The 22,990-nt window shown below is 49.5% G+C and overlaps 2 protein-coding genes across 6 annotated transcripts in view; one reads left to right on the top strand and one right to left on the bottom strand.

Annotated features, from left to right (window-relative positions):
* The window catches only part of GRHPR (glyoxylate and hydroxypyruvate reductase), a 44,652-nt gene extending 38,968 nt beyond the window's left edge, over positions 1 to 5,684 (top strand). For all 4 annotated transcript variants that reach the window (XM_044265335.1, XM_044265336.1, XM_044265338.1 and 1 more), the window contains 5 exons: positions 996 to 1,084; positions 2,226 to 2,330; positions 3,018 to 3,153; positions 4,419 to 4,549; positions 5,345 to 5,684. In XM_044265335.1, the coding sequence (XP_044121270.1) occupies positions 996 to 1,084; positions 2,226 to 2,330; positions 3,018 to 3,153; positions 4,419 to 4,549; positions 5,345 to 5,466 (583 nt within the window). In that variant the 3' untranslated portion in view covers positions 5,467 to 5,684. The remainder of the gene's footprint in view (positions 1 to 995; positions 1,085 to 2,225; positions 2,331 to 3,017; positions 3,154 to 4,418; positions 4,550 to 5,344) is intronic.
* Positions 5,685 to 6,765: 1,081 nt separating this feature from the next.
* ZBTB5 (zinc finger and BTB domain containing 5) lies at positions 6,766 to 20,717 on the bottom strand. Of its 2 annotated transcripts, none has more exons than XM_044265332.1 (2): positions 20,536 to 20,717; positions 6,766 to 11,233 (listed from the first exon to the last, which is right to left on the bottom strand). In XM_044265332.1, exon 2 carries the CDS (start codon positions 11,227 to 11,229, stop codon positions 9,196 to 9,198), a length of 2,034 nt encoding a protein of 677 aa, XP_044121267.1. In that variant the 5' UTR covers positions 11,230 to 11,233; positions 20,536 to 20,717; the 3' UTR covers positions 6,766 to 9,195. The 2 variants fall into 2 exon arrangements, with proteins under 2 accessions (XP_044121267.1, XP_044121269.1); XM_044265334.1 differs by lacking the exon at positions 20,536 to 20,717 and adding an exon at positions 19,153 to 20,373.
* Positions 20,718 to 22,990: the final 2,273 nt, after the last annotated feature.

The raw sequence follows: 22,990 nt of genomic DNA, 5'->3' as shown, positions 1-22,990 counted from the left end.
GCCCGGTTGGGGAGGAAGTAGGGGCAGGGGCAGGAGCATGGAGTGTAGGCTTCCCCTGAGAAGTAGCCAGTGGGCATCGTCGCTCGTAATGCATCAATGCCAGCAGCTCGGAAAGCTGACAGTGGTTTCACAAATCCTTTGGTAGCGAGACCTGGCCAGAAATGACAGGAGGCCATTGAAGGCTTTTATTTCTCTCCCTCTGTGTGAATGTTCATGCTTTGCCGCCGGTAAACCCATGTGTTTGATAACAGGCAGCACCCTAGATACTGCTGAGGGTATGGGATAGAACAGACAATATGCACCAGGAAACTTTTCTGAAACTTTTCTGAAATCGGAAAATTGCAATGTCTGCTGGGTCTGTGTATCCAGGCTTAGGGAGGGCACTACAGCTGCTGGGAGGTGGGCAGATGGGCCAGTGTAGGCCCTCGGAGCTTGTGGACCAGGGGCTGAGGCAGACACTGAGAGGAGCATATCCTGCTCACCCTGCTGCCCCAGGAGTCGGCACCCTTCTCAGAGGTGGCTTAAGGCAGCTCTATCCCCTTCCTGTGCACCCAGGGCCGTGGGGTGGGCCTGGGGCTTTACTTTGTGTTGCTTCCCTGGGGCACTGGGAATATTGGTTTTGGAATCCCAGATCCTGAGTTCACAGCCTGCTGCTCCCACCTCTGCCCTGGCTGGGTGTGACCTCAGGGAGGCCGCCCTTGCTGGTCTCGGTTTCCCCATCTGCAAAATGGGATGAGAACTTCAAAGGCCGCTCCCAGCCCTCAGAGGCTGTGCCGTCCAGTGCCATTAAGGGAAGAGTCATTCGAGAGCTGCTCATCCACAGCGCTCAGTGGCTGTGGTGTAACTCGTGCTACGGGCTGTCCTGTGGGCTGGAGAGCAGAGTCTTCTACCTCTTGGGCCCCAGCCCCTGCCCCGGGGTCCCGGGTCTGTGTGTTCACAGAGAGCCTTCATCTTTGCCTGAAGCTGAACTCTGACCTCCCCACCCTTCCCCACAGCGGTGGCTGGAGCGCGTGGAAACCCCTGTGGATGTGTGGCTATGGACTCACGCAAAGCACCGTGGGCATCATCGGGCTGGGGCGCATCGGTGAGGCCCCCACCTTCCCGCTGGCCCGCCCCAGCAACCTTGGTGTCGCCTGTGTCTCTGGTGCCCGGGGTCTGGGTGTTGACCATCCTTTGGAAAGAGTGGCCACCCTGGGCTGTTCCCAGTGCACTTTGCATGCAGTAGGGCCATCTAATGGACAGACCCCGCTTCCTTAAACACAGGCAAAAGCAAAAAATAAAAGAAATGAAAGCAAGAGTTCCTTAGGAACTTGCTAGGTGATGGAAGCAGGTTGAGTCGGGATTCTTTATGGTCACAGCTCCAAACAGAATGGAGGAAAGCAGTAATGGCCAGGTTGGGGCCTTGAGGAGGGCTTCCTCAAGGCTGAGCTCCCCCAAGCCTGCCGGAAGGCATTTTGCTCGTAAAGCTTTAACTTGGGAACCAGAGGATCCGGGGGCAGAGCTTACCTGTGATTCTGCAGACGGGCCAGAGCTAGTTTTCTCCCAGGGGTCCCTGCTTGGAGAAGTCTGGCCTGAAGGCTTGAGCTCAGCCAGGCAGCTGTCTGTGGTTCTCCGGCATCTTCCTGGTCCAGAGGCGAGGGCAAGGGTGGAAAGGGTGGACAGTCTGACCAGCTAGCAGTGCCTCTCCCGCTGGAGAGTTGTTTGGAGGAACCCACCAGCTTTGGGGCACATTCTGATTCTGGAAACCCAGCAACCCAAGCCTGTCTTGAGCAGGACATGTGACAATGTCTTAAAAGCTTTGGGGTGAGTTGGCAGTTTGGCCATGCCACTGGAAAGTCCTAAGAAGTCCTGGGCTGCGTTAATAAAAGCAAACAGTCCAGAAGGAGGGAGGGGACTGCTTTGTCAGACTACTCTTGGGGTGCCAGGTCCAGTTCTCAGGGATGGTTAGCAAATGGCTCTCAAGGTACCCAGGGCCAAGTCATAGCCACAGAGGAGCTCTGGTGCTGTCTCCAGGTCTCTGAAGGGCCGTCACATGGCCCCCCAAGGGCAGCATGGGCCTCTGGGGGGCTGGCTACACTGGGACAGGACCAGTTAAAGTCAGAAGTGTGCTGATGGAAGGACACCCCCCCACCCCCACCCCAGGGACTCTCTGTCCCTGGAGCTGCTGAGTTCTGCTCCTGCCCTCTGAGGGGTTGGGGACAAGCCAGGACTCTCTTTGCCTCCAGGCCAGGCCATTGCTCGGCGTCTGAAGCCATTTGGCATCCAAAGATTCCTGTACACGGGGCGCCAGCCCAGGCCTCAGGAAGCTGCAGAATTCCAGGCTGAGTTTGGTAAGTAAAACCTTGATTTCCGTAGGAGCCCCATCTGAGCCCAGTAGAGGGGTGTCTGTTTCCGTAGTGGCAGCATCTCGGACAGGTGTAGCTGGGGCCCGTGGTGTCGTGGTGTCGCTCAGGTACTAGCTAACCTAGCTAACTGGGGCCCGGTCAGAGCGCGCAGGGATACACCCAGGCCACACAGGGAGTTCTCACCTTGCCTGAGAGCTCTCCAGGCTTCCCTTCTCTCAGAGTTCCTTGTCACCACTGTTGCTGCCTGGGCTGAGCACCAGGGATGGTGACAGATATAAGGGATTGCTGGGAACTTTGACACCCAGTTTCTCTAATAAACCGGTGAGCACTGTTCCCCAGCCTTGTGTCCCATGGATCTAGCCCCCCGTCAGGGGGCATAGTGTTGTGAGCAGAGGGCAGCTGGATTTTAGCCATTCCTCACCCCCTTGGCACACTGGGGCCTTCCCGGCCCTCTCTGGCCTTAGTTTCCCCATCTGTAAGACCAGAGGGCTGGATAAATGATGCAGTATACCAGGAGCCCACCAGGAGGGATAGTTATAAGAGGTTTTGCGGGGACGCAAGGCCTTCAGGAAGCATCTTGGGAGTTTGGCAGGGGGAGGCGAGGGTCTCCCATCCTTTTTTGCTGTCTCCATCCTGGGACTTGGCGTCTCACGGAGCCCTGCCCTTCCCCAGTGTCCACCCCCAGGCTGGCCGCTGAGTCTGATTTCATCATCGTGGCCTGCTCCTTAACCCCTGCAACCAAGGGGCTCTGCAACAAGGACTTCTTCCAGCAGATGAAGAGCACAGCCGTGTTTGTCAACATCAGCAGGTTCACTGCGGCCGCCCAAGCTCCCTGGGGCCCCGAGAAAGCATAGAGGGGGGCTGTCCCTGCTGCCGTGATCCCCGTGGGTTGTCCGTGACACCTTGGGTGGAGGCTCCCCCTCTAAACCGACCCATCAGCCAGACCCAGCTCAGAAGTCCAGTAAAGGCCACCAGAGAGTGCCCTGGGCTGGGAGGAGTCGCCGCCAGAGCAGGTGTGGCTTGTCTGTCTGGCCGTAGCACGTGGCAGACTTGGCTCGGGGAGCGGAGGCATGATAGCAACGAGTTACCAGCCAACCTCGGGCAGCCTGTGTTCTCTACTGCGAAGAGTTGGGTGTAACGATCTTAGCAGCCCTTTGGAGGCCAACCACTAAGTCTGGGCCTGAGTTAGTGACAGCTTGAACCTTGGTGCTTCTGGAAAGATAAACTCAAACCCAACTTAATTCGGTTTACCACAGTGTCCCCAGGGTGCCTTCAGGCCACTGGGCATGTTACGGAGGCAGACCTCCCCTTTCTGCTGCTCCAGACACAGCCTGGTTGGTGCCCTTTGAACCTGCTTAAGTCAGTTTGGAGGCAAGTAAAGGCAAATGAAGGGATTTCATGGGGTCCCCCTCATGTCACTCCAGAGGCCCCTGTACTTATAAATGTCTAGCCACAAAGGAGGTGACCTGGAGGGGGCGTGAAACATGCGGGGGTGCAGGGCTCGTGCTGAGCATGTCTCAGTCTCCTTGTGCAGAGCACCTGCATGAACCCAGGACTGCGCGGGGTCCTGTGCATTGTTGCTGACTGCACAAGTATTACTTTGGGTGCAGCATGAAGTCTTGAGCCAATCGTTAGTGACAATTCAGTGGCTCAGTCACAGGAGGGAGGGCTGCTGACTCGGATGTAAGACAACTCGATGCCATGGTTCCTGCACGTTCTCAGGCCGACACCCCTGGACAGGGCCCCACACTGATGCAGATCGGAGGCCCTGTTCCAGCACTAGTGGGTCGGTAAGCTCTCATCCTCCCAGCACGCCTAGGAGTGGGGTGTATTCTCCCTGTCTTACAGATGAAGGTTACACCCTGGCCCAAGGTCACATAGCTACCAAGTGGTAGGGCTGGGCTTCTCAGTGTTTCTGTACAGACTTACTGTAAGAAGTAGCTTATCAGACTTTCTGCTTTAAGAGTCAGTGTCTGGTCCCGTGGGGAAATCCATTCCGTGGGTGGTTCTGTCGTAGAGGCAGCCTGCGGGGAGGGAGCTCGGGGGCAGCCAAGGCACCACTGTCCTTCCCAGGGGAGAAGTGGTGAACCAGGACGACCTGTACGAGGCCTTGACTAGCGGGCAGATTGCGGCTGCTGGGCTGGATGTGACGACCCCGGAACCGCTGCCCACAGACCACCCGCTCCTGACCCTGAAGAACTGCGGTGAGAACTGTGATTTCCCGATGCGGAGTCACCCGGGCCCGAGGGAGTTAGAGGTGGTCTGGAGGTGCTGGGTGCAGAGCTGCCGTGAGCGGCACCAAGCACGGGGACACAGGCAGACGGGAGATATTGAGGCTGTTAGTGACACCGGAACACTGCAACACGGGGCGGGGCATCCTAAGCACTGATGCTGTGGGGCTGAGGATCACACCTGGATGCTTCTTAGCCTCCCCAGCTACTCTACCTGGTTAACAGCTCTTAATATATTAAGTTCTGTCTCCCCAGGGAGCTAGTGTGCCGTCTCCAGACTCATAGGGGCTGAGCCAGTCCCTGTCTTTTGTGTACACCCTGGGATGGAACCCCACACAGAAGGTCCTTAGCTGCCTGTCCATGGGGAATGCCCCATTATTGTAGCCCTTGGAAATTCCGCTGTCCCCACCATCCTCACCAGGCTGAAAGAAGGAACATTGGCCCTCACGTCTGGGCTGTTGCCCACCGCTGGGAAAACCATCCCATCCCCCCAGGCCCAGCACTTCAGCTCAATGCCATGGATACTGCTTTTGAAAGGTGCTCTTTGGGGACAAGTGACCTCACTCGTATCTGGGTTTCCATAGCCCCCAGTCCCTGTATCATTCCCCTGACCCTCAGCCCCATAGGAGTGGAGCGCATAAGGACAGTGGCCAAATCAAAGAGCACTAAGCAGGTTCTCTTTATTCTGACAGCCCCTGGTCAGGAAAACAGGGTCCACTTTAAGACTCTGGAAACACCCTTACCTCCCTCTGTTCCTCCCCTTTCCAGTGATCCTGCCCCACATTGGTAGCGCCACCTATGGAACCCGAAACACCATGTCCTTGTTGGCAGCTAACAACTTGCTGGCTGGCCTGCGAGGGGAGCCGATGCCCAGGGAGCTCAAGCTGTAGCGACAGGAGCCGCTGAGGGTCAGGAGGCCCATTGTGCCCCTGGAGTCTGTCAGCGGAGGCTTGATCTGGACCCACAGGACGGGAGCCAAGGGAAAAAAGTCTGATCTGTTCTGATCCTGCAGAAGGAAGACTGGTGCTGACACACAGGCTTGCTGCTTTTGTGGTTGGAAACATCTGAGCCAAAAGTATGTGATCCTATTAAATAATTCTCTGAGACAGTGTGGGCCCGTAACTGGGAGAAGCTAACAAGGGCATCTGCTTACCTTTCTAAAATCAGGGCATCTGGTGATGTGTGGGCTCTGCTCTGCCCCCAACCCTCCCCCGCAACCCCTGCCAGCATGTGAGCTATTAGACCTGTCCAAACCACCTTACCCCTCATGTCCTCCTCGACTCCTTCAATTGTCCCTCACCGGGGTGGGACAACCATGACCCAGTGGTGACCATGGCACTTGGTATCTAGACCATCCAATTGATATACATGGCCAAGAGAACCAGGTAAGGTCACAGTACTCTTAATGTTTTGGCCAAGAATAATTGGCAGTAGGTGAGTTTAATATTTTTTTTTTCTAAAGATTCCATTTATTTACTTGACAGAGAGATCACAAGTAGGCAGAGAGACAGGCAGAGAGAGGGAGGGAAGCAGGCCCCCCCCACCGAGCAGAGAGCCCGATGCGGGGCTCGATCCCAGGACCCTGAGATCATGCATGACCTGAGCTGAAGGCAGAGGCTCAACCCACCGAGCCGCCCAGGCGTCCCGGTGAGTTTAATTTTTATTTAAAATCCGTTTCAGCACCTTCACACTTTGCTCTCTTTGTCCATCCCCTCCGCCCCTGCCCCCAGGTGGATGCCCTTGTTCAGATCACCACCTGGCTTACTGCTTTACTCCTCCTGAGGCCAGGCCTCCTGCATGGCCAGAGCCCTGCTCCTGCCGAGGGATTCAGGTTCCTGCTCCTCCCCATGGCCAAGCCGGCACTTGGCACTTGGCCGGCAGATGGAGCTTTCACCCCGGCAGGCAGGTATGGGAGCAGGAGAAAGCGCAGGGTGAAGCAGGCTGTCCGAGAGGAGGACTGGGTGTGCTGAGAACACCGTGGCTTCAGCCCAAAGACAGAGTGCAGGGAGAGCAGAGGGACTGAATTGAGGGCAGTGACAAGACTTGTGATGGACACCATTAAGAGTATTTTGGAGGAGGTTTGGTTTTTTTAAAAAAGTACTGGTCGAAGCAGGGTTAGGGGAGAAAGCCATACTTCCCTTTTTTCTTTCAACCTTAATAACCTAAGCAAAGAAAAAACACGTAGTTAGTTAGAGGCATGAATGTGACAAATTTTTTATTTTAAAATCTCGAATTTTGACCAGCATAGCACCACTGACTTGGGTGCCCTGATAGAACCTTGTGACTTGCCCACCAGAAATGACCATGCCAGGCTATAATTAAGGCTAACCAATCAAAATTCAGGTACCCAAAACCAGTTCTAATTCAGGTAGAAACTATGGATCACAGGAACCCTGAGACTGGTTTTGCAGGGAACCTCTGAATTATTTTTAAGTTTTATAGCATGTATGAGGACACTGGCCCAAAAGCTTGCTTCTCACATGTAGAGACCGATCAACTAAGAGGTAGATGAGAGATTCCAGACTCCATCTAGCAGTGGAGAGATGGGGCTCCAGGCGCTGTATCAGAGACAGTCCCTAAAGCCAGGACCACTGAGGCTGAACTGAGGTGAGGTGCAGCTGCCCGGCCTCTCCCCGCCAAGATGGAAGGGAAGGAAGGAGAGTACCCCTGCTCTTCCCGCTGCCACTGGCTCCTCTCCCCAGGCCCAGGCAAGGACTCTCTTGTGTTCCACCTTGACCCACCTGCCTCCCAAGGTTAATCTTCCCATAAGATGCTGGTCCCCACATCTAGTATAGGTGTGGATAAGGAACCCCCCCACATCCAATCAGAACACGACTCTAACAACAGCCGCACGCACAATTGCATTTCACATGTGATCCCGTTATCCTCCAGCAGTCTCTTTCCCACGTCTGCTGGAAAGGAGAGGAATCACAGAAGTTTCCTTTTTGGCTTTCCTCCCTGGGAATCCGTTCACAGGAGATGCTAAGCCTGACTATGAACAATGTGAATTTATCCACAGACATATGTGTAACTGCACACACTAGATTAAGGGGAGAAAACGCATGCTGATTGTTTTGGGCTACACGTACTTTGCTTTCTAAACAGTTCTAAGTAAGAACCGAAGGACTTCTTTTGATTATGCACAGTGGTTTGGTGTCTCTGAAAGAGCTGTGTAAAACATGAACTCATGTTCGTGCATGAATTAAGCGGAATCCGTGAGCTCTCCAGAGACCCCCGGATGCACATAAGCCTGGGCTGGGCTTTGCACAGGTGCCACTGGCAGCCCTGAGAAGCGAGGCAGCGGAATCCACGGAGGCCCCGGGCAGCGGCCCAACTGTGTCCTCCATCTCAGGTGCTACTCGGTGACTTCCATGCTCTGGGCTCCCAAACTTTCTTATAAAGTCTGGAAAATATTTATCTGGGAATAACACTACTATGTTTGGATTTTAAACAATTTGAAACATTCTTGGTCTTAGGTTGGGGCAACAATGATAAAAGCTCAGGGTCTAGACTTTAAGACTACAGTATAGAAAAGTGATAAACCCACGGTGGAAAGAGATTAGCATCATTTTTGGTTAGTTTTCAACAGAAACAGTTAATGCAGGCCTGGACAAGAATGCCACGCGGGGCAGGGAGCGCAGAGAAGCAAAGCAGAGAGCCGGCCTGTTGCAGGTGAGATGTGTCAGGCTGGACGGGACCCCAAAGCCCGGACCCAGCGAAGGGTGAATGCGCCATGAAAAGATCCCACAAAACAGGACTCCACATTATTAGAACAAAGACAAACACTAGCTCTTCTCTGACTTCCAAACATGGAACTGTAACATATGTAATACAGGTTGGGTAAAATACCGCTAAAACAGCACATATAGAAACAACACCTTACTTGCCACTCCCTACAGTCCATACTCCATTTACAACTGTGTTTTTAAAACCAAGAAAAACTGTTAAAACATCTAGCCAGCAGTAGTGTTTTCAAAAGTATGTACACCTAACAGTCCAGAGAATGCTCGCTCTGGACCCAGTGTCAGCACCATCAAAGTGCAGTGCCTGTGACTGCAGTGGAGACGAAAATTAAAAATACAGTACTGAGGCCTAGGCCTAGCTCATGATACACTTTAAAGCATTCGTGGCGGACAGGCATGTCCTCAAGGGCCTTCCTTTCAGACAGGCACAAGCTCGCCACTGGTTACACGTAAGTGCGTTCTGCATCGCTGTACAGGTATATAATATTCCCTTCAGAGGATATAGGAAAGTTACTTAATGCTTCAGAGTTTTACAAAAATTGCTAAAAAAATTTTTTTGCACTTCCATTTTTAATTTTTTAAATGTGCCACTTTTAACGCCATGAATTACAAACTACTTTCTGACTGCTTTACTCAGCCCTAAGGAAGAACTCGGTTTCAGGGATCACGTCCCTCTCCAAAAGCCTGCATCTCGCTCCGAGAAGCAGCAGCGGCACCAGTGCTCCGCGTGTGAATTCTCCACTTACTAGTCACCGGAATTTGCACGAGCCGTCGGGGGGACCGGAAGCCTCAAGCCCGAAGGTGTTTACCACCAACCAGAAGAGCCGGCCGCTTCAGTCGGACAACGGGCACCGGCCTGACATCGAGGGGTCGGGGTTAGAGCAAAGTGCTGGGGAGGTTGCTGCTCTGCCAGCGCAGGCACGTGGTCTTTGAGTGTTTATACAGGTGGCTGGACTGACTGAACCTCTTGCCGCACTTGAGGCAGGCGTAGGGCTTTTCCCCTGTGTGAACTCGGATGTGCTTCTTGCAATCCGTCAGGGTCAGAAAAGTCTTGCAGCAGATTTTGCAGGCGTACTTGCGAGCGCCCTCTACAACCAAGACGTTGTGCTCTGACAAGGCCTTCTTGCACTTGGACAGGACATCGGCGGATGCCCTGGTCAACTGTGGAGGGCCGGGCTGCGAAGGATGGCCATTTTCAAAGGAGGACGTGGCCGCGTTCATCATTAGCTGGGAACTGGCTGAGTTTTCTGGGATCTGTGAGCTCCTGACAGACGTTACAACTGGCATTTTGGGAGCTATGCGTCGGTAGTATGGAAAGTTACTGGCTCCTCCTCTCGGGGAGCCCATCATGACCCTGGAGAAGGAGGAGTGGAGACCCAAACCAGACCTGGAAAAGTCCATCCCAAACTGTTCTCCTCCTTGGTAGCCTGAGGTCTGCACGCAGGGCAGGCCCATCACTTCTTGCATAGGCCTGACGAAATGGGAGTCTGCAGGCTCGCTGAACGGGTTCTCCACGTGAGAGCCAGGGGCCGAAGAGGGCCCGCCCGCAGGCCCAGCCTCTGGACTCAACAAATAAGGGGCCTCCCCCTCCAGCCTACAGTCACTAGTAGTGTTTGGGATATTATCATCATTGTTCTGACTCGCACTAAAGTTACTCCCTCTGCTCTTGTTAAGAAAATTTGAAATGCTGAAAGTGGATTTGTGCTCCAGGTTATTCGTGACTTCCAAAATATGGATGTCACCTACCCTGTCCGTGCTAGACTGGGGATCTGAAAAACTCCGATCGCTACTTTCAGGGCTGAGGTCTATCTTCTCGGCACTGACCACAACCCCTTCCACTTCCACGGATTCGCTGCCCTCTGCTTGGGAGGTCACATCGCTCACTTCATCCTGAGGCTCAGGAGAGCTCAGGGGCTCCGACTTAACCACCACTCTCATGTGCTCCTTCTCTCCAAGGCCAACCTCGGGATTTTCACATTGAAAACCACTTTTCTCGGCGGCAGCTTCCTGCTCAAAACTAGTCTCAACCTGAGTTGCACGAGAGGCCATGGACAACTGGGCCATGTTGCCAGCAGTATTGTCGGACTGGCTGGGCACCTGGGCGTCTTCTTGAGCACCAAAAGACTGGTCAAACATGATGGCACTGTCTTCCTGGTTGTCGGCCATTCCGTCAGCCTTAGGGTTGTCCACGATTTTCAGGGAGTCGGGTGAAAAGAACTCCTCCCGAGAGTGAACCCCTGATGGCCCATTCTCTGGCGTGACGTCAGCAATGGAAGACTCATCCATGGCAGGCCGGAGGCGCTGCCTGGCCCGCTCCTCTGCGGACTGCTTGCGCTTATGAAGGCGTCTCATGGGGAAGGGCGTCCGTTGGTCCAGGTTACTGCGCAGCGAGGAGCTCATGGGGGCCGGCTGCTCTTCACCACTCTGGCTGGAATTGAGGGCTGAGCTCACGATGCTTAGCCCCAGCTGCTGCAGCATAAAGGAGCGCTGCATGCGGGCACTCTGCTCCTGGACGCGCTCGCTTGGGGGAGACATGGGCAGCGTCCTTGTCGTTAAGTAATGTTTACATGCCTTAACAACAGAGTTCAAATGCAGGTGAGAGGCTGCCAATAAGACATCCATAACATTGCTCTCCCCCAGCATGAGCGTGGAGGTGTACATCATGTCAATCAGTGCGGCAAAGGCCTCCGCTGTCACTACCTCGCTGTCCAGCTGGATCATGTTCATGGTCTGATCTCCCTCTGCCACTGAGAAGAGGGCTCGGAAATGCGTGCTGCATGCCGCCAGTACCGAGCGGTGGGCTTTAAAATGTCTGTTCCCCACAACAATGACACAATCACAGAGCTGCCCATGAAGTCTCTGGTAGTTCAGCTGCTGGAAGATCTGTTCAAAGTGTCCAGGAAAATCCATGATCCTATAGAAAGAACAAAGAAAGAAAGCATTAAGACCTTAGAAAAGCTGAAGCCAAAGTCAGAGCACAGAGGATGTGATGAAAAGAGACGTGGACAGCCAAGCTTGGACTTTTTTTTTTTTTTTTAAGATTTTATTTATTTGACAGAGCGAGATCACAAGTAGGCAGAGAAGCAAGCAGAGAGAGAGAGGAGGAAACAGGCTCCCTGCCAAGCAGAGAGCCTGATGCGGGATTCGATCCCAGGACCCTGAAATCATGACCTGAGCCGAAGGCAGAGGCTTAACCCACTGAGCCACCCAGGCACCCAAGCTTGGACCTTTTAAAGCTTTTGATATTTCTCATGATGGCACACAGACTAAAAACCTGTCAAATAAGGAACAAATGCCAATTCAGCTAACAACCCCGGAAGCAAGAAGACACCTGGTCTCAGCTACTGGCTGTTTACAGGCTCCCCTTCACTCTTCGCAGGACCCACTTTTAACACTTAGGGACCCATGTTAGAAAACACCAAAGTGTAAGTGGTGGAATGGCTATCCTATGGACATGAATTACAATTCTGCACTCCCTAAGGACAGTGAATAACCTCCATGAAATTCCATTCTTTTAGCAACCTTAAGAGTGAGAGGGGCAGATCAGTATTAGTGGGTAAGGTTTCCAGTTACAGAGGACGGTAGATTGCACACATGCATTTGCCCCCATTAAAAGGAGGCTAAAGTTTCTGGATTTGCAGTTTTTTCAAAGATACAATCCCACAAGGAAGAGAACAATCAGTAGCATTTTGGTAGCAGGTGAGCAGGTAAAGGAATGAGTGCAAACTGACTCAGCATACCCAGAGAGCTAAATGCAAACCTGGCAGCGGAGAAAACCACCTGACTTACATAGAAGCCCCCTACCCACCCAAAGTCTCAGGAATTGGCTGCAGGGGTGCCAGGGGAAGCAGACTAAAGGTGGTGCCAAGACAGAAGGACTGGCTGGATATCTAATAAAGAAACAACCTACTGGAAGCTCTAGGAGAGCTCTTATGTGCTGGGCTTAGGGACCTACCTGCATCCCCATGACTGTTTCAGGGAAGCAAAGAAGAAGGGTTTTGTTTTGTTTTTTCTGTTTTTTACTTCTCTATTGACAGGCTAGTTGCTGATTTATCCACCTAACATGACTATGCATAAAGTGGGTTGAGATAATTCACAAATGGGAAATCAGACTGCTATCAGAAAAGGAGAAAGACAGTCAGAGAGCCTACATGAGATACTAGGCAACAAAGTGATATGGTCAGTATAAAGGACAACCCACACCTAATTCATGTTTCATGTTCTTTATAAAAACTAGTCGCTTGAAATAAGGCAATGTGTAAAGCAGACTGTACTTTCCAAGAGGCCTGGCCACACTAAGATCACCCATCAGCATGCTTTCTTGCAGTGTGACGCTGGCACTCCTCTCATCGAGAGGTGGGGTCCGTGTTCATTCGCCTTGAAGCCAGACAAATCTAGGACCACGGCAGAAATTACAGTGTTTTTCTTCCATTCCCACTGACTTGGGAGCTGGGCCGTAAAAGGCAGCAGAGCTTTTGCCTGCTCTTTCTGGCTTGCTCTTGGAACTCAGCCGCCCATGCCATGAGGAAGCCTAGCTGAAGCCTAGGTGACAGCTGGCACTCACTCCCAGGCAGGAGTGTGCCTTCAACCCCATGACAGACCGTAAGAGTCATCTAGCTGAGCCCAGGCAACCCCTAGAACTGCTCAAGGTAGTAATGATTTTTGTCTCAAGCCATGGAACACTGAATAGAAGTGAGCTGTTACACAGCACCAAGTGACTACAGTAACGTGAGGCTTGTTAATGCTTCCTCACAGACAAAGAGTCAAACACTTTAAATACTACCTCCAAGGGACACTTTTTCTTGTGGGTGGGGGGCAGTCAGCCTACTAGGTCTTTGGGGGAAATCACTTCTCACCCATTTTTAGTGCTTGTGGTGCAGACCAGACTGCCCTGAACCTCTGAGTTTCAGGAGTGAACAAATAATCCAGGGAGATCTGGCCCTATGACTCCGGTGATTATTTTAGATGGGTATGTGACCCAGCCATGCCAACTAGCATCTGCCCTGGGACTCTCTTCACCCAGCTTGCAAGTTACAAGATAAATGTGAGTCAGCACTGATGGTGGCCACTGTTGCCTGTCTAAAAAGGAAGCCAATACAAAAGAAAGCAATACCCCCAAAACAATGTCCTGATGACAGCAAGACCCTGGGATCCAGCCATGACTGTAAGTGCCATCACCTAGGATTTCCTATTTCATGAGCCAGTGAATTCCCCTTTTATCTTAACCTGGTCAAGATAAACGTAAGGTTTAAAACAACTTCAGAAAAACCTAAGTAACATGGCTATCTTAAAACCTTGGTGGATCTAGAAGGGGTATTAAAAAAAAAATTCCGTTAGTTTGGGAGATATAAAATGTGTTACTTTCAGCTCTGATGGAAGAGAATCGTGAATCAAGATCATGATTATTCAAAACTCCCAAGCATATGTAGCCAACTCAGAGGTCCAGTGTAAAAGCCATAAAAAAAAGAGCTCGAGCTGGAAAAATATGTGCTTTACCAAGAGCTATTGTCTGAAGCCTTCATGCCAAGGAAAAAAGCTTCAGGTCTCTTTAAAAGATTTCAAAATGTGACAATCTGAGTCTATAGAGTTGGAAGAGATACAGCAAGTAATCTACCAATCTGTATATGTCTGACTCATAGCAAGTATACACTACAATATTTGTTATCTGCAGGAACAGATTTTTAGTAATTTCCAAACTAAATACAATTAAGAAAATACACTTATACCACTGCTCATTTTATTAACATGAATAATCAAGAGCTGACTGTTTTCTCAATAGATTTACTTTCCTAATAATGCTTTACTTAGACTAATAAAAAAGTTCATTTGTGTTCTAGGAGAATAAACCAATTAATAGCACATTTTAAACTATTTGACTTATATATTGACTTACCCACATGCTTTTCAATAATATACTGACTTGGTAAGGAAAAGCGCACCTACACTCAAATACCATCTAATACCGTATCGAGTGATTTGCTGCCTGTATGCCAGGCAGGCCCTGCAAAGTTGCCACCTGCAGGAAGTGTCTTAACAGTCTAAGGGACTCTTAACATTCAATATCCCTAATCTAGATAAGACCCTAGCAGAAAAGAATAATCAAAAAGAACTTTTCCTTCACTTTTAGAGATGATGTAAACAAAAATAAGTGTAAGCGAACAAAACTAGGCAAGGTCCCAGACAAGCAGTCTAGGATTTCTGACAGAGCTCCAAGTCCTGGAGTCCTGGAACGTTTGCCCATTGTTCTGATTTGACTAAGTGGAAGTAGGGAATGGCCAGGACTAGGTGGACACACAGGTGCCAGCGTCAACCCCAGAACTCGATCTGTCAGCATTGACTCATTTTATCATCTCTGTTTCTGCTCTGTCAGGGCTGGCTCAGAAACTGGACAGATCAGGTCTAGGAAAAAGGGACTGTATCAAGGACTAAAAAGCATGAACTCAAGCCAGAGCCCGATCCCTTACCATCTCCCCTACCCTCCAACTCTCCCTGCTCTGCCACCTTGTTTTCCAGTTCAAAATTCCTGGCGATTAGCTGACCTAGAACTTCATGATTCTGTTTGAATAAGGAAATGTATTAGTGCCCTACTTACATTCCTAGTGCAAACTCAAAATGCTGTTTCTACTAAAACAGCTTTTTGAGGGCAGGGATTGCATTTTCTCTCTCCCCCTGCAGTGTCTGATACACAGCTCATTAAATGATTTACTGAACGAGCACGGACTGTATAATGATGAACGACAACACCATATTGCCCAACAGTCATTTTCCTGAGAGTCCCAACTACTCTAAAATCAGCCAAAACTCAGAAAGTCTCTGAATATCCAAAATAAAGATCAAAGTCTACGTATAAAGAGTTCCTCATAGGAAAGCCCCTCAAGCATTTACAGTCTTTTGTCTTAAACAAAAAAAATTCAAGTTTTTCTAGTTTCCTAACTGATTAAAGATGAGCAACAGCAATTCCAGAATGAGGGCAAGAGGCGGCTCCACGTTGACAGCTGCAAAAAAAGGGCAACAGCTGACCCACTAAAGGAGAAAAGCCCAGCAACTTGGGAGCCCTGTACTGGAGGCGCTACACAACCCTAGAGATCACAGCAGCCCATGAAGGTGCTTGTGTAACTGGTATACAAATTCATTCATTCCATGTTTGGAAGTGCTTGCTTTGCTCAAGGTTAAGTGCTATGGAACAGAGACTGATATAGCATAGTCCTGTCACGGGTGCTTACTGGAAACACGACACCTACAAATAACTATTACCAAGTGAAGAGCACTAACTGCCACCTGAGTTGAAGTGTGCTCAGTGGCTCAGAGAAGGCAGACGTTATTTCCAGCTTCTTGGTGGCCCTGACAACAGAACTGGGTACAAGTTTGCACTTGGATAAAAGGAGCTATAAAATACATTCCACACGGAGGCAAAAGTGGGTAGAGGTTTGAGGTGGGGGAGGCAGCGCCATCTGTTCTGGCTGGAGAGCAGGTAAGGCTAGAAAGGCAGGTATTGGATAGTGAATGCTCATAACTGATATTAACGATCACCACATGTTGTCGGAAAAGTTAACAAAGAGGCATATAATTTTCAACTGAAGACTATCATCACTTTTCAGGTAACTTTTGTAAAAAAAATTTGTTCAAATTCCATTTTTGATGGCTTGAGCACAATAAGAATCAGGGTTCTTGGTTGCAACAACAGTTTCTATAGCTAACCTAAGCATAACAGTAAGCTGCTGAAAGAACTGATGGCAAGACTGGACACCTGAGCTTGAACTGCGCAGCAGGAACCATCTGGCCAGAATGCTGTCTCTGCGTGTGCTGGCCACAGCCACTTCTACAAGAATGCTTACGCTACAGGGGACCGAATCTCCCCTTCCCTTCGTTATTGTTTCAGTTCTCGAATACATGTCTTTTTTTTTTTTTTTAAGATTTTATTTATTTGACAGAGATCACAAGTAGGCAGAGAGGCAGGCAGAGAGAGAGTGAGAGAGGGAAGCAGGCTCCCCGCTGAGCAGAGAGCCCGATGTGGGACTCGATCCCAGGACCCTAAGATCATGACCTGAGCCGAAGGCAGTGGCCTAACCCACTGAGCCACCCAGGCACCCTCGAATACATGTCTTTTTTAACATTGTGTGAGATGAAATGGAAAGTACACGTGAAGTAATTGCGCTGCACACTAAAATGCAATGCAAGGAAAAGTCCTTGTGCAGTTTCTGAATTGTAAGCTAAACTAATTGCCTTTTTTTTTTTTTAAAGATTTTATTTATTTGTCAGAGAGAGAGGGAGAGAGAGCGAGCACAGGCAGACAGAGAGGCAGGCAGAGGCAGAGGGAGAAGCAGGCTCCCCGCCGAGCAAGGAGCCCAATGCGGGACTCGATCCCAGGACGCTGAGATCATGACCTGAGCCAAAGGCAGCTGCTTAACCAACTGAGCCACCCAGGCGTCCCAACTAATTGCCTTTTTAATGGAGCACCATTATAACTTGGAAGAGGAACGATAAATTATGGTTATTTTAGACATTTAGACTTGGGTATTTGCCAGACATTCTTTAAGGAGGAATGAAATGAGCTTGTCATTTCAAGGAAAACAACTTACATTATATTATATATATAATAATACATTATAGTATTTGTTGCCTATGATTAAATTTCAGCTTTCAGGTAAAAATTGGAATTTTGGAAAATTTATATATGTCACTGAGAGTTTCCCAGCTTCCCAGTGCTCAAACCCAGTGAGATCACTGGTGATATTAATAGAATGTGATTTTTTTATATTATAAATGCATCAACATTTGGAAGATCTGCATAAGCCAGTGAATGAGTATGTTCTAAATGACCAATGTTATAAAGTGTGATGTTAAAAAATAAGTTATGGATTAAAAAAATTCAAAGTGCAAGATACAAACTAATGTATTTTAATGTAACAGAATACAAAAAGTTTGTTGACATGGTTTCAGATTACACATTGCTACCAACCAAGCACTTAAGAAAATACCATTTGCTGAGCTCTGTTACAGTATCAAAATATCCAGAGTTATTTGAAAAAGTTACTAAAATACTCTTCCCTTTCCCAAGTACCTATTTGTGTGACTCTAGGTGTTTTTTGGTATACTTTAATCAAGACTGTATCACAACAAATTGAATACAAAAGCAGGTAAGAGAATCCACCTGTCTTCTATTAACCTAGACATGGAAGAGATTTTCAAAGAAATGTAAATCAATACCACTGAGCATCCTGGTGCCCAGATCTTGGATTCAAATACAATTTTCAACAAAAGGAATTAGTGCTCTTTGGAGAAATGGCTGATTCTAGTACTGGGGCTGAAAATATACAAGATAAGCCTGCAGTATCTCACAGTGTCAAAAACTCAGGAAATGCTTCAAACAAACAAACCTGAAAGGGACATGGGACCCAAAAGAAGCGCTCCCAAAGGCCAAAACTGGAACAACGTGAGCAAAAAGATAAATAAAATAGTATTGGATTATACTCCAATATATAAATATCCATAGATCCATACTGATATAGACTGCTTACATAAATAAATGGGAGAGAAGTGTCAAATCTCCTGTGCAGAAAAATCCCAAGTAAATTACATACATACTCTACCCTCAAAGAGATGGATGGAGCCCAAGTCCCAGCTCCTTGATATGAGCTGTGCATAGAGCCTTCCTTCCAGGGTACAGCACAATATGCCTATTACAGTACAAAAAAATCAGTACTCCAACACAATTCCTAATCTGTTGGAGCTGTCAGAAAGATAAATCAAAGCTTTTAGCATATATATGTATAACTAATCAAATGAAAGGCTCCCCCTCAAATTGGACCTTGAGATGAAAAGCCACTATTCAGTGATGAAAATGATGAAAACAACTGTAAGAGCCACAGTTCACTCAGAAACAGCTGGTTTGTTAGCATATGAGAAGTTCACTTCATACTCAGACAAAAGGTGCAGTGTAGTGTTACATTGCAGCCCACCTGCTACACTAACAAAATTTGGCTCCTACTGTTCAATGTCCATATTTGAGAAATGTTCAGTACAGTAAAAGAGAAATATGTTTAAAACTGACAGAAGAGAGAAGTATTTGTTCACAACAAATATACATTTAAAAAATACAAGTTGAAAGCTAACACTGACTCAATACCTTAAATTTTCTTTTTCCCCTTCCAAGGAGAAACAGGAAAATTCAAGATACTGTGTGGGCACTACAGCAAGCTTTATCTCACTCTACGTAAGACAGTTTTAAGTTGCACCCCCACCGAAGAATTCCAATTCAATATAATTCATGTTAACTACTTTATTTTTTTAAATATTTTTAATTTTATTATTATTTTTTAGGGGAGGGAAAGGCAGAGGGAGAGAGAGAATCTTAAACAGGCTCCATCCCACCCAGGCTCAATCTCACTGCGCCTAGTCTGAGATCATGACCTGAGCCTAAATCAAGTTAGGCACTTATCTGAGCCACCCAGGTACCTCAGTGCTCAGTACTTTAACTATTAAAATATTCGGATGCATCTTTTTATCAAAGTGGTTTTTTAAAATGACTTCACCTTCTTGTAACAGTATTTCAACAAAGTCTCTTTTGAGAGCACTGATCTCTAAATTTAGGAAAACACCCTATTTTTATTTAGATGCTTTTCTTCCAAATCTTATCACATTAAGAATTTTGCTAGAGCTACCTCAATTAACCAGAATACAGCTTGCCAGCATCCCCAGCTAACTACGTTTTGACAAGTTTTAGAACAAAAAGGAGCACATCAAAAACAAGACTTCAGAACTCTAAAAAGTCTGGGTTCATTTATTCAGCAAAACACAAAGGCCCAGAACAGGTCCCCAACCAGTTAGTCTTACCTGGCAGGTCACCAAGCTGGCAGTGGTGCCCAGGCCAGTCTTCCCAAGTTTGCTGCAATTTCCAGCTGGAGTTAAAGCAATAGCAGCAGGCCTTCCCTTGGCTTAGAAGCCATTCTCTAAAACTTTTTTTTTTCTGCGCAACTGGTCTCTTCCCCCACCTCGGCTCTTTTAGCTTGCTGCCAACCACCCTCCTCTCGGAAATCGCAGGATTAGCAAATGAAAGCAAGCTCTGGAGGACAACTAGGCGGCCAGCACACCTATTTTAGTGATCTAAGGCTCAAAAGTCTGCACAAGAATAACAAATCATCAATGACTAACGCATAGCAGTCTCTTCAACCTCTAAAGATCCCAGTATCGTCTACTTACTACAACCAAAAAGTATATGAATGCATTAGGGGAAAAGTTTTGTCTCCAATTTTGAAGGCGAAGGGTTCCTTCTATTCATTCAAATTAACCAGAACCGAAGCACATTACTTACTGATCAAGACTTTACTGTTCTTTTTCGTAAACATTTTTCTCCGAATAAACACTTAGGATTTGTCTCCTATAGAGAACTTAGTTCCTTACAATACTCTCCACCAGGGCAGAATGCAGACTGACTTTATAATAACCTTTTTTTCCCTGTTTTTTTCTTTTGTAATGCAAAAGACTGACCTTCCCCCCTCCCCCCTCCCCTTTAATTCACTGCCCGATGTTAACATTTACGTCCAAATCTGTCCTTCAAACAAGGGGAAGAGGGGGAACGGCTGTTTTTACCGCTCCAACCCCCACAGCTCCTAGCACGAAGCCTGGAAAAAGTGGACATTCAATAAATGCCCAGAAACAGTTCAGTTCTCAGATAACAAGCTGGGGCATTCCAAAAGGCTGGCTCCACCCCTGCAGGGTCAACCGCCGGTCCCGATTCCAGACCGCCTTGGTCTCACTCGGGTGAAAGAAAACCTCGACGCTCACAGACCCAGGAAGAGGGCAACGAAACCACCCTACCCCATCCCGCTGGGCGGCAGATCCTCTGTTAACCCGCCGGCCTGTAGGTCCTGGGCCTTGCCCACCTCATCCCGGCAACCAACGCCGCCAGCCCGCGTCTCCGTGGGGGCAAGAGCCCCCGCCCCACCCCGCAGACAGCCTGGCGTCGGGACCTGGGGGACGCCTGCGCAGAAGAACCCGCCTCCCACCCGCCTGGCCCCTCGGCTCCGAGGGGTAACAATACCCCTTCAGAAAGACCGGCAGGGTAGGCGGGGGTCACCCGTCCGCGTCTGCGCGCGCCCCGACGCCTAGGAGCGAGCCGGCTCGCGCTGCCCGCCTAGCTCTCCCGGAGCTCAACGGTCTCCCACGTGAGCGCGCCCGCGCGCTCCACCGCCGCCGGTGCTGACAGGGTCGCCTCACCTGAGCCGGGCTCCGCCCCCCTGCTCGCTGGAGGAGGCGGTGACCCTTCTCCGATCCGGCCTGACAGAGTCGGAGGAGGCGGGAACGTCCAGGCCGGCGTCTCCGCGATGGGATTTCCTCCCCCTTCCGCCCACCCCGCCTCTCGTCCCTCAGCTCCTTCAGCCCGTTCGCCGCCGCACTCTGAGAACACCGCGGCGGCGGCGGACAGTAAACGGAAGTGACGCCCGCGAAAGAGCCTACTCCGCTCCATTCCTCCAGCCCCCGGCCGAGCTGCAGCCAATGAGAAGGGGCGGGGGCGGGGCCGGGGCAGAAGGGCAGCCAGCCGGCGCGCGGAATCCGGAGGAATTTACTCGGCTCCCCGGAACGCCGACCAATCGACGACCGCAGGAGCTCGCTGTGTTTACTACCGACCGAATCCGTGAGCGCTGTGACCAATCACCATTTGCCTTACAACACGTAAAACTGTTATCAAACGCCTTTTAAGGCGGGATTTATCACTAAGCGGCTCTAGGTTTGGACTGTAGAAAAGAGACCGTGGGCTGCAGCCAATCGAGAGCCGTTATGGTTGAGGTAAGCGGGTTTTCCGCCTCATTGTGCCAATCCCAGTCGCGGCTGCCTGCGGTCTGCGCAAGCCGCGAGGCCAGGCCGCCGGGGAGTGTGTCCCACCATTGGCTGGACCTGAAGGATTTCCCCACCCTCGCGGCGGCTGGCAGCTCCGTGACCGCCCGCTCGCTCCCCGAATCCCACAGCCGCAGCGGGCCGGAGCTCGATACCCTCCCATCTCGCAAGCTTTGGGAAAAATAAAATCCCGAGACGCTGTGTGGTTGAATTAGCCCAAAATCCAGGCTAAGATCGCTGACCCCAAAATACGGTCCGTCTGACAGCACTTTGGTCGATCCCGCCCCACGTCCGGTTCCGGCGGCGGCGTCTCCCACCGCGGGTGCCCGAGAAGTCCGGCGGGGGTCCCTTCGCTCCGCAGTCGGTGCTGCAGGTGGGATCCGCCTGCCGGCTCCAGAACCGATGTGCAAGGCTCGCGCGGACTTACGCGGGACGCTGTCAGAAGAGAGCCGGCTCCGGGGCGGCTCCCGAGCTCCCCGGCAAGCTCGGATGCAGAGCCCGAGCAGCGTCCCGGGGTCGCCGGGCCCTGGGCGGGGAGGAAGCCCTCCTTCCTCTGCGAAGAGAGAAGCAAGCCCGTGAGGGGCCTTCCGGCGGGAGCTGTGCGTGGCTCGGGAGACAAAGGCAGGCTGGCGATCGCCGTTGGGTTCTTTTCGGGCAGGGGTGGGGTGGGGTGGGGCGAGGGTAGGGGGAGACTTTTAAAAATGGAGCACCCCATTTCTTAAGAACTTAATACCTAAGTACCATTATGGCTGATCCATCCATTCGGGCGTTATAGGTTGGAAAAGTTGCCCTTTGGATTTATTTCTTTAAGGCCTCAATGAAGTCTGATGATAAATTGTGTTAAGATTGCTTGACGTTTTAGAGCCTCCACACGTATTTTACTGCAGATTGAGCAGTAAAATTATATGTATGGAATTCTGACAATAACCTAGGCCATGTGAGAGGTCTTTTCATATACAGGATCCTTACAAAAATGCTGTGAGCTAGGTACCTCGGATTTACAAACTGGAAAAAATTAAAAAGATCTATGTATTTATAATTTAGGAAAGCGTGAAAAGGCCCCTGCTATGTTGTTGGTGGGAGTATCATTGATGTTCTAATTGAAGATTGGTAGTATCTCTCAAAATTTAAAATATGCGTTCATTTCCTTTTAGCTAGCAATTCCTTCTAGAAATGTATTCTGAAATATACAAATGTGGAAATATATACAAGAGGTTTTTGATCACAGCTGTTGGTAGAAGGAAAAAGAAAACAATCTGAGTGTGCATCTACAGAGGATTACAGAAAATTGATCTATACATATTTATTGCTCCTTCGTCTCTAATGATCCCAATACATATAAAACAAAATTAATAAAAACCTGCCTGTGGAGGTACACATAAAAGTTTGTAAAGATACGGCTGAGTATCAAGGATTCAGTCACTGTTCACAGTAGTTACCTCAGCGAAGGAGGAAGTGATAAGGAAATGTTTAAGTGTTTAATTCTTAGTCCTTATATACTTCTATATTAATTTAATTTTTTAAAGATTTATTTATTTATTTTTTTAGACACACAGAGAAAACGAGAGAGCACAGGCAGGGAGAGCTGCAGAGGGAGAGGGAGAAGCAGGCTCCCTGCTGAGCAGGGAGCAGGACTTGATCCCAGGACCCCTAGATCAAGACCTGAGCCCAAGGCTGACATTTCCCATGGGCCCTGATTTAATTTTTTTCTTAAGTGGGGTCTGTGGTGGGCTCAAACTCACAAGCCTGAGATCAAGACCTGAGCTGAAATCAAGAGTCAGATGCTTAACTGACTGAGCGACCCAAGCACCCTGTATTAATTTAATTTTTATAATAA

This window comes from Neovison vison, chromosome 9 (assembly GCF_020171115.1).
Source record: "Neovison vison isolate M4711 chromosome 9, ASM_NN_V1, whole genome shotgun sequence".
In the NCBI taxonomy this organism is placed as follows: Eukaryota; Metazoa; Chordata; class Mammalia; order Carnivora; family Mustelidae; genus Neogale; species Neogale vison.
This window is presented reverse-complemented; position numbering and strand designations above follow the sequence as displayed.

Coding starts and splice junctions, on each gene's coding strand:
- ZBTB5 (XM_044265332.1), bottom strand. CDS start 11,229: ATGGATTTTCCTGGACACTTTGAACAGATCTTCCAGCAGCTGAACTAC.